Source organism: Limulus polyphemus, unplaced genomic scaffold (genome assembly GCF_000517525.1).
Source record: "Limulus polyphemus unplaced genomic scaffold, Limulus_polyphemus-2.1.2 Scaffold267, whole genome shotgun sequence".
Lineage (NCBI taxonomy): Eukaryota > Metazoa > Arthropoda > Merostomata > Xiphosura > Limulidae > Limulus > Limulus polyphemus.
This window is the reverse complement of record NW_013665877.1, coordinates 53,430-65,313: the sequence shown is the minus strand read 5'-3', so window position 1 is coordinate 65,313 and position 11,884 is coordinate 53,430. Positions and strand designations below refer to the sequence as shown.

General features: G+C 30.1%; 1 protein-coding gene across 1 annotated transcript in view; it reads right to left on the bottom strand.

The window, feature by feature from the left end:
* LOC106456868 (ankyrin repeat domain-containing protein 13D-like) overlaps nt 1-11,884 on the bottom strand; it is a 34,550-nt gene that overhangs the window by 13,285 nt on the left and 9,381 nt on the right. Inside the window, exons 4-9 of the mRNA XM_013916239.2 lie at nt 10,429-10,474; nt 9,587-9,640; nt 6,999-7,088; nt 5,191-5,380; nt 4,802-4,868; nt 1,658-1,816 (exon numbers count right to left, since the gene is read on the bottom strand). Of these exons, the coding sequence (XP_013771693.2) occupies nt 1,658-1,816; nt 4,802-4,868; nt 5,191-5,380; nt 6,999-7,088; nt 9,587-9,640; nt 10,429-10,474 (606 nt within the window). The remainder of the gene's footprint in view (nt 1-1,657; nt 1,817-4,801; nt 4,869-5,190; nt 5,381-6,998; nt 7,089-9,586; nt 9,641-10,428; nt 10,475-11,884) is intronic.

Below are 11,884 nucleotides of genomic sequence, written 5' to 3'. Positions count from 1 at the left end.
ATACAACATTAAACAAGTAATCTATTAAAGTAATATGAGGAATTCCTTCAGGCATAGGTCTTATTATACAATTGTGATAGAAAATCTTCCACCATTTCTCTTACCAATTCAGTGATGTCTTTTACTAAATCTTAAATACAATTAATGTTTTTCACATTTCGTCTGTTTTCAGTATTACATTCAGCTTGTGGAATGGACATGTTTCAGTTTTAGGCTTTTATTTTGACGATAATTGTATCATTTCTTAAAGCAAAGATGGAAACTATTTTCAAAACTTTGTTGTCTTTTCTCCACTAAAGTTGTTTGCATAATTATTCACAAATACACATAGAGTACATCAAGGTAATATCCTGTATCAGTTTTGTGAGCTAGTTCATTTCAATTTAATATAGATTGTGACTGTATCTCACCTTTCTAAGTTAGAGTTGTACTATTCAGTTGTGATTACTAATAATTGATCTTACATATATAAATCACACTCTTCTTTAATATACAAACAATACTGCCACTGTTCATACCACTTTCATCAGGCTATTTTGTCACATGTTCTTTCACTCTAGCCACACCCAATGATATGATGTATAGCAGACTGTTGCAAGGCCAACATATTGTCTGTTTATGCCTGATCACATGACATAATGCAAGCTGTTGCCAGGCCAACATATAGTCTGTTTACAATCCCCATTCATCATTTTTTGACATGCTGTCAATTCGAGTTGGGCAGACATATTTAGGTATCGGCTAATGCATTATGTAATACACACCACAAAGTTTATTGTATGGCTTTGTTTCTACAAATTCAATGGCAAAAAAGAATTATAAATGTTTGTGTGTTTTCAAATAGAAAATGCTTTTGGATCCAATGAAACCATTCAGAGCAAAGTAGAGCATGAAGAGAGCTATCATTTGATGTATCAATGATCTTTATTAGTTCAGCCAATTTGAACCAAAACCCTGTTTTTGGTTTTAACATCCACTCACTGGTCACCATCAAATGGCAGAGAAAAGGTTTAGCGATCATGACTATTCTGTTAAAGCCAATTTACAACTAGAGGGAGTACAGTTTCTTTGGAATAAATCATGCAAACTCAACATGTAATAGTACTGTAGATATTTTTAATTCGTTGTTTGGTGTACAATAACTATTTTTTGGTTTATGGGAGATTTATCTATTCTCAACTGTGGCTTCGCATTCACATACTTCCGTGGCCTGGAACTTTAATTCTCTGGGATCCTCTACTAGTGGAGAAATAACAGCACAAATGTAAAACTTGAGATATTTTAACATGGAACTACTTCAAAGTAATATTTAATGTCTACATAATGTATTAAGCAGTAGTGGCCTTTCTTTCAAGTTTATCACACAAACTCTTCTTGACTAGAAACTGAAACCAAAACAGTTTAAATGCAGAAATACGTTTTGCTCTTACAGATTTTAAATCATTATTCATAGCTAATCTACAAAGTTATTGAAAATTAACCCCCACTCCTTTAGTGAAGAATTAACTTAAGCTACGATACTAACTCTTTAACAGTTAAATATAGTTCATTTACCATGTTTGCGCTCTGTAAACAAGCTACAGACATTTAAATATACAAAATATTTTATATATAAAGTGGAAAACAAAGATTTCACATAAATCAAACATATACTCACCCCATTCACAGCTACTTGCATACCTCTATTCTCGGACTCAACAATGCCTAGAAAAGACTGGAATGGTGATCTAGCAGATTTATGGCGAGTTTTATCAACATCGGTCAAATGTTCCGTACGTGTCCTTGTTACAAGTTCTACATTACTGGCTCCAAAAACCTAAACATCACAGAATAAAACAAAGAAATGTTATATGAATAAGTAAAACCACCATTTAATTTATTTCACTAATAATATTCTGCATATACCATTATCAGTAAAATCATATAAACATGCCAAATATTTTTCTTGGTCACTTCACTGTCAAAAACTAACCTACTAATTATTTTGGTTGCATGCACATTAGAACTCTAAAGCTTCAGTGAAATGAAAACTTGGTTGCTATGGTAACAAATGAGTTTAACTGAGATCTGTGAACATTCCACTGTGGAGTGTCAAACTCAAACAACAGCTGAATTCAGTGTGCACTGAAACCAAAAGATAAAAAGAGCAAAGTAAATTTTATTTCAAACATAGAGAAATCATTTAGAATTACAAGTCTAAATGTTAGTTTCTAGTGAACTAAGGGCAGTGTTTTGCATTTTTGTAAACTAATTTTCTTTGAGTATATTATTATTGTATAATTTGTAATCTTCTTCAGACTTAGAATTTTCATTAATTATAATTACAAACTACCAAAATCATTTAAGTTATATTTATTTAATCTAATTCTTGTCTGTTTGTTGATTTTTTTTGTTTCATCTGTTTTTAAGAATAACCTGGAATTTAGCATTAGAAGCCTTGAGACTTACTGCTGAGTCACTGGAGGGCTGTTATTTCTTGTTATTAATAAGGAATGAAAAAATAAATTATTTGAAAATGTTTAACATGACCTACTGTAGCAACATTTGCATACGTTATCGTCTGCGAGATGAACATTACACTATTACTTTCTATAGGTTAAAAAAAAATTAGTAAAGCATTTTCATAGTTAAGTTAAAACTACATATATTCTGCTATTACACAAATTTTCTCCATCATTTTCAGCTCAGGTATAAGAATATCATGAAACGACAATAGAAGCTATGTTAAATTTTAATTTATACCAGTATTCTCTAATAGACTGTTGAAACAACAAAGGGTTCGGGGGGCCGTAAACAACTGTAACTCCGTCTGTTCATGAAAACAATTTTACCAAAAAAATATTCACTTTTCCCTTCAACTGTTTTTAATTTTTCAAAAATAGTTTTAATCGAGGTGATATTATTTAACTCTTCCCTGGTGAATTTTTGAACATATTTTTCATTTTACAGTTCATATAAAATTTGGAAAGGAATTTTTGGTAAAAAGTTTGTTTGTTCAGTAAAATTTCTAGTGCTATTACTAACGTCATATCAGCTATTGATTATTACTTTTCTTAATTAGCATCTGTCATAATAAGTCATAATTAATTTGTTTTTTATTTCTTTATCCAAATCAATTCTGTTATTGTTTGTTTGTTTGTTTTGAATTTCGTGCAAAGCTACACGAGGGCTATCTGCGCTAGCGGTCCCTAATTTAGCAGTGTAAGACTCGAGGGAAGGCAGCTAGTCATCACCACCCACCGCCAACTCTTGGGCTACTCTTTTACCAATGAATAGTGGGATTGACTATAACATTATAACGCCCCCACGGGTAAAAGGGCGAGCATGTTTGGTGGGATGGGGATTCGGGGATAAGTCATAATGAATTTGTTTTTTTATTTCTTTATCCAAATCAATTCTGTTATAGCAGTTTAATAAACAATTTTCAGAAACGAGAAACAAGTTAGAGCTCCTATTATTACCAATTTTTGTCTTCTAAAATGTGAAAACCATATACATATATATTTGTGGTGTGTGTATATGTATATATACAGGGTGGCCCAAAAAATGTACCAATCCTTTAATTTGTGCAACTTCTGTTATCGATTCTAAAAGTTATATTTTTTATTTCAGATAATATTAGTGAATGTCTAAAAATCCCAAAACCACGGATGAATTAAAGCAACAGTTTACGAATGCTTTCCACCTACTCAGAGTTGAAAAATTTTGTAACAGCGTGTTGACCACTCTGTCGTAGATGTCAATTATTTGAATGCTGGTGGAGCCCAGTTTGAGCATCTCAAATGATGCAGCAGTGTATGTAGTGTTAATTTGTTGTATAAAATATTAATAAAGGTGTTTTTCTGGCTTGTTGGTTCATTTACTATAGTTATATGAGCATGTGAGTGTGTGTGTGTGTGTGTGTGTGTGTGTTCGTGCACATATGCAAGAAGTATTTTTTACTTCAACAAGCTAAAAAGTTGCATACATTGCATACTATGGGTCCAAATGTACATTCCAATATGTACAGTAGTAAAACTAATCACCTACTTTTCTTACCAAGCATAAACAGAAAATGCTTTGACTAACATAACTGACTGCAGGATTTTGCTCTTCAAATCATTAACTAAGAACGCAATGCATAATTTCTAACGTGAGTGTGTGAATTCTATCTCAAACAAAATTGAACATATTTTACACAAAATATTCCTTTAAGTTATTAAAAAATACACCTACATGCTAAATAAGAATTACATTATTTTAACTGTCCTTACAAGACAATTGATAAAATAATGGTAAATAAGAAGTACATTATTTTAACTATCTTTACAAGACAATTGATAAAGTAATGGTAAATAAGAAGTACATTATTTTAACTGTCCTTACAAGACAATTGATAAAATAATGGTAAATAAGAAGTACATTATTTTAACTGTCCTTACAAGACAATTGATAAAGTAATGGTAAATAAGAAGTACATTATTCTAATTATCCTTACAAAACAATTGATAAAGTAATGGTAAATAAGAAGTTATCAATTGTCTTGTAAGGACAGTTAAAATAATGTACTTCTTATTTACCATTACTTTATCAATTGTCTTGTAAGGACAGTTAAAATAATGTAAAATAATGGTAAATAAGAAGTATATTATTTTAACTGTCCTTACAAGACAATTGATAAAGTAATAGCTAGAAAATATTCAAGTGCCAGAGGTTATGTACTTTCAAATGCATTATAAAACATGCTTGATAAATACATTAAATCAGGGATTCACACCTTTATTGAAGTCTTCCAAATACAGTGTGATAAACTTTCTCATACCTTACACTCGTAGCCATTAATCATCTCCGTTTTGTTACTTCTCCAGCCCCAGATGCCCGATCTACTCCTGAAAACGGAGGACAATAAGTGTTATAATAATTAACAAAAATACATAACTTATCTTCTGATACTGTGACTTATTTAGACAAATATTACAAACGTACCACCTAATTAAATTCCTAGAACATAAAGGACTTTCTAAGTTCCAAGTGGTACAAATTATATCTATGTATACAAAAACAGGAAGAATAAGAGAAATCACATTTCAAATCATCTCCAACAATGTATCACTAATTTCACAAGAACAGCCTAAGATAGTTCACAGAGATAACTTTTCAAAATAACTGAAGAACGGTGACTATGAAGTAAAATACATTTCACCCAACTACCTTTCAAAGCATATTTTGTCTAAGTTTACAAAAGTTGTAACAATAGGGGTCGTCAGACGAGTGGATACTGCCTCGGAAGTTGGTCGGAGAGTAGTTGTAAAATCTTTTACACATGGTGGCATAATGCTCATCTGTTCTATGTACACCTGACCTACATCATGGTCAACCTCCATCATTACCGCACCATCATCTAGATGAAAGAAAAATTATATGAAATAAGAATCATTACTCCAAGATTACAATCACTATCTTAGTACTCAAACTAAAATGCAAATACAAAACATTACCATATCACTACATGTTCAATTCTAAACTTTATACTGGTAACATTAGCTACCAAATTTACAGCGGGTGCCTCACAAAAGAAAAAAAATAATAATGGACTATTCTATTTCCAGGTGTTATAGCTTGAAAAGTATTTACTGGGTAACACTATTGATGAAATAATGCATCCTAATCTTTATAAGTAGAAATGTAAGAAAAGTATATTTAATTAGCTATGCTGGTTAACAGGTTGATTTGTAGTTTTGCTCTGATGAGATGTTAATATTAATTACATTTTTCACATCAGTATGCTTAACCCTGAAATTACCAATGGTTTCCATATCCCCATCAGCTCTTTATATACACCTTTTTCTAAACTATTTATGCACCAAATTGCTTGTGAATCCATGATTTCATTGTTTACAAGATCCCTCATACCATTAATATTGCAATTCCACTAATTAATCCCAGGGCTCTCTATGTATTTCACATAGAAAACAAGTGATTTTTCATCTGTTACTTTTAGTCCATTCTTTACATTAAGTGTTTTAGCAGAAACTTAAAGTTATTCAATAATTGGAGGATTAAATATTTCAAACATCACTAGTTTCTATTGCTGAATTATGTTTATAAGTGTTTATTGATGCAGAGAAAGGAAATTTATTTGTATTTGTTCATTTTACAAATTTTGATCATAGGAAATTCAAATTTCTCCTTTCACAAAATAATATAATACTAAAAACTGACTACTATAATTCATAGATGGTTCAAGCAGAAAATATTTTTATACTTTGAAGGTAATACTTACAATGGATAAATAGATAATACTGTCTGCTTGTTAAATACTGTTGAAGCTAATTAAGGCTATCTGCTGCCATTACTATTTTTGAACTGCCACATGGAAGGTATCCAGCCAACAGCTTCATAGCAACCCTTGGGTTACTCTTTACAAACAAATAGTGGGATTGATCATTACATTAAAATGCTCCCTTGAGCATCAGGATTCAATCCCATGACCTACAGATTGTGATTTGAGTGCCCTAAACACAAGACCATGTCAGACTTGAACTGTTAGCAAATATTTTGTATATAAATACGGGATACAAATATTAAAGTGATAAGAATTCACTCTAAATCCTGGAAACTCCAAAAATTATCTCCCTGTCATTAAGGGCACTGTACATTAATACTAAATATGATTTAAAATGTACACAAAAATGCATATTCATAGAATACTTCAAGAAAATTAAACATATCTTTGAAACATTATGTTAATAGTTGTCCCAAAACTAAAGTTCCATTGTCATAGCAACAGGATATATGTATGATACATTAAAGGTTTTTTAAAGAACTAATGGCCGATTGTCTATTATTAAAACTAGATTTATATTTCTGCATAAAACAAAACAAGCAGTTGTTTTTAATAAATTTAATGTACTTTTGTTTTAAGAAAATTAAGTAAGCACACACCAGCCATCTACAATTATTGCATATAGTTTTTAATTACAACTGAATACACAACCACAAAATTAAAATACACTTACTGTGGCTCTTAAATATATAACTTCTACTCCCTCTCTGCCAGTTTGAGTGATCAAATCCCAACAAACTGGTATCTATCCTAACACTGGATCCTAGAGAAGCAAAAACAAAAACATCTTTAGACTGCTAGTTAAAATGTTTAACTTCTATGTAATTCATATTTATAGGTCTTATTCATTATACTTTGTTCAATTTGACTTTATATGTTTGAATAGTAAAAAAAATATCTCACAGTAAAATTTAAGTTACATGTCACCAAAGGATACAAGTTTTTTCTTTTGTACTGAACCATTAATGTTGTTCTACTGAATACTGTGAACTCATACGAGTAAAATAGAAAAAGCTTAGCTGTGGACAAAACAAGTTTGTACTTGAGTTAAGAATGGTAAGTTCTAAGAGTCAGGGTTCAGTTTAGAAGTTCAAGGACAGAAGAAAATTATTACAATTTCCTTTTTTAATCATTTATTTCAGTACAATAACTCTGTTTTTGTTCATAAAATCTAGCTTCAAGTTTGCAACGTGTAAACAAAACTATTTTAACTTCTTATCATCATGTTACAAATCAAGATGAATATTTAGCCAGATCTAGAAAAAAACTTGAGCTAGTCATCTTCAGTTTTTGGAAATCATGCTACCAATTTCCTATATTATTAAAAAAAGTACAGAAACTCAGGTGAAGACAGGGATGTGATATGGAATCTGAGGAAATTTATGAATAGTGCAAGCAGTGATCTCAATAGGATGATTCTTTCTACCTCTGTTACCTAGTATCACTGTGAAATTCTTATAACCAGCCCTTAACAAATCAACATAAGTAATTTTGCAAGATTTTTTCTTATTTCCAATGTTATTATAGCATGATGAGAATTACGGATGGCAATAAGCATACCACATCATCTGCTTTCAATGATCTTTTTGATGCTCAGTTAAGTTGAGCTGGGAATTTGCCGAACATCAGACGAGACTCTGCCCCCCCCCAAAAAAAAACATTTAATGAATTTGTACAAATCTCAGAACTCATTTTTTTGTATAGATAGCAAGAATAGATCAATTATCAGTAAATCTAAAGTGAAAATTCATTTAATTGTATTACTATTACTGCTGAAAGCTTAATCAGCAAAGAAAAAAAAGCCTGAGCTAGAAGCCAAAGAAACTAGTCCTCAAAAATTGAAGGTGAGCTACAGTGTTGTTCGATTTCTCATGTAATTCAGAATTGGTTGTTGTGACACGACTGTACTTTCCTTGGGTAATCCTTTAAATGTCTCTTATAATTAAATAATGAGTGGAAGTTTCCTATTCTTATGTCAGGGATGAGATGGTTTCTCATACTGCCTGTTTCGTCCTTTCTATTTGAAGTATGTGAACTTTTCCACCTATTGTGTTGTTAAGCCTACCTAAAAAAAATCACTGATAAAAAAAAATTAAAAACCTGTGATATATTTTCTAGATCTTAAATATTTTTTAATGTGAATAATTGAGTGAGTGTCATGGTTTATTTTATCAGGTTCAATGTTTTCAAAATGTAGTAAGAAATAAACGAAGTTCTACCTAAAAAGTGCAATTCAAACTGTTCCTTTTATAATCACATAACCTAAGGTCATCTTATACACATACATATAAACTGGCTTATCAAAACTAGTCTGCAAATTTTAAATAGAAGTAACATGGTAACAAAGACCAAGCAACGAATTTAAAAGTAGGCAATTTAATATTAACAATTAGGTTTCATTTATAACATGTAAGCTTTAGAAATTTGATTCACAATTACATTCAGTAGCACCCAATCTTATTAAATGGTACGTCACAAGCTTATGATTCCCTATAGAAGTAATTATAAATTTTTCATTAATCTACTAATTAGATATATCTACAGTACATGCGAAATATTGTACTGTACATATGTTTATCTCCATTTACAAGAGTAAAAACATTAAATAAAAAATGTAAGTCTAAAAGATTTGTACATACAAGAAAAAGGGAGAGTAAACCGTAAAAGAAAAATACAATTACTTCATGTTCTTGAAGATTACTTCTTGTAATACCACTAAACATGCAACCATACCCCCTGTTTTTACCATTTACTTTATAACACGTGATCACTACCACTTGTGAGTCGCATCATCCTCCACACTGGAAATAAATAGCAACCAACAAGGAGATAATTTCCTACAAGTACTGTAATTAATATATATTATCCTGAAACTAACTAAAAAAAACTACCAAGTTTTCTAAAACCTCTTTACATACACTGTATTTCAATCACATGATCATACTATATACAACTTTAATACCAAAATACATTACCATGAACCAAAATTATCCACTGTTTTCTACACTTTATTTTAAATACTCTGTATTGTGGTCATAACATCATCCTACAAACAGCACTGATTTTAACAAAACCACCAAGAATTATTTTATGCTTACTTTACTTTCAGGTAATCACCACAGACCCATAACTAAAAGGTATTTATTTTAAAAGATTAATAAAAACAATAAACACACATCAGGCTTAAGTAAACAAAGTCCATATGCGACATAATACATAACCATGGAAGTTATGAAACTTATACAAATGTTTTTAACTTACCACTTTTATAAACTCTGTAGGTATCACTTGGGCACATCCTGGAGACTAAGGGAACTATGCACAAGCAATACAGAAAACAGTGAGATAAAATTATACAAAATATACACACGACATACTTTCTATTGCAATTCATATACTTGTATCTATATATCTTGTAATAAAAATAGCCTGAGCATCTGAAAGTAACTATATTATCTAACATTTTGGCCTGTCATCTTAAAAATTACCACAATCATACTTTGATATGTATTCCTCTTTATCATGACAAAATATATTGAATGAAAGTTATACAAATGTTTATAAGATCAGAACTAAAAATTACCCAGTAATGAAAATTGCTAATTAAGTTTACTTTTTTTATGTTCTTAGTTACACAGATTATAATGTAACGATGCAAGTTTCATCTGCTGAGCACCCTTGCTGTTGATGTTAATAAATGACAACAACGGTGCAAAATTCTAATAACAGCAAATACATTTTATTTCATATTTTCACACCATATTTAATTAAATTCTGAATTTTCATAAAATTTCTTATTTTCAAAATCATTTTTTTTCTTATTTCTATATATAATATAATTTATGATGGACTTCTAAAATTTTGGGAACCTGAAGTTATAAATGTCGCTCAAAATAACTTATGACTTAATATTTACCTAAAATGGTTATTTCTATCCTCTATTTTACTTTTTCAAATACTCTTCATGTTAAATTCTATAATTTAATTTGTAGCAAAATGATATAAAACAATTTTATTTTAAAGATTCCTTTAAGAGCACACAAATACAAAAAAAATCAAAATGTTACATAATTTTCACTTATTTTACATTTTTAGACACTTACCCCAACTAGTAAATTCCCATTTCATTTCCACATAAAAGTCGGGTGTCTGTAATATCGATTTTGTTTTTATTTATAACTGAAAGTTATTATCACATTGTTAAAAAAATAATAATATTGTTATTAGAATTATTGCTTGTCACAGCTACGAGCTAATTTTATTTACACTATATGTTAGGAGTCATGATAAAAATGTACTTATACCATATACTCAAACAAAAGTTAATTATCTGATAGATATAGAAATGATATACAAAGTACTTACTGGACCCTTATCTAAACTGTGATAAGTTTGAGAAAAAATAATGCTAGAACAGATAAAAGAAAATGGTGTCAATAAACAATACCTTCAAGTTGATGTTATCTATCATTAATCCATTACATTAATATGTACATGCAACATTTTTACACACACACTGTTTGGAAAACATATATAACATTTAAATGGACTTACCACATATTCCCTTGTTTTTTTAGCATTGAAGTGTTGTTGTTTTTTCATGCAATATTAAGCATTTTAAACACTGCCTTTTTTTTTGTTTTGGTTTCAGGTTTTGATTTTTATCTTGAATGGTTTCTTTGTTTGTTGTTAAGCACAGTGCTACACAATGGCCTTTGCCAACCATGGGAACTGAAACCAAATTCTTAGCATCATAAGACCAGAGAACTACTGGGGTGGAGCTACTTGCATTGATGAAATCAGGAATATGTTATTGCAGTCTTATATACAGAAGCCTTTTTTAGTTTGTTTTGTTAAGAACAACTTTTTTTAAACAATATTTTACTTAATAGAAATGAAATATTGGTAAGAATATGACACAAGAATGTCTGAAGGTCACTTTAGATAAACCAGCAAAAATTACAAGATATTGTTCAAATACTTTAATTTTACTAAGTAATATACTACATACAAGTAAAAAAAAGAAAGAAATGTCGGGATGGCTAATATCAATCCTTCAAGAACAATGCAAAGAAGTAGTAGGGATGGCATTTGCATCATCCCTACTATTATGTGTTATTATGTAGGGATGATGCAAGTGCCATCCCTACTATCTTGTTTGCATTGTTTTTGAAGGATTGATATTAGCCATCCCTACATTTACTTCCTTTTTTTTTTCAAAGTTTTTTCTTTACTTGTTATTTTTTAATACGGTGTTTCAATAGACATAGGAAGGTTGAATTTATAACCAAGTTCTAAATACAATGAGGTTCCAACTGTAATACTTATTGTTTATCTATAATTGGCTGGTAATTCTTGTTTCACCCTGTACTTAAGCTTTTTATAAGAACACCAAATTTCTGTAGGAGTGCTAGCTTTAAGGGGTAATGATAACATCGTTTACATTGGAATTATGATTTTTTTAAATTACTACTAGTGAATTTATTTGACACCACTGTTTTGATTTTTGAGTTATCATATAATAAAAAAAAGAAGCAGAAAAAAAGAAAACAAGAATTT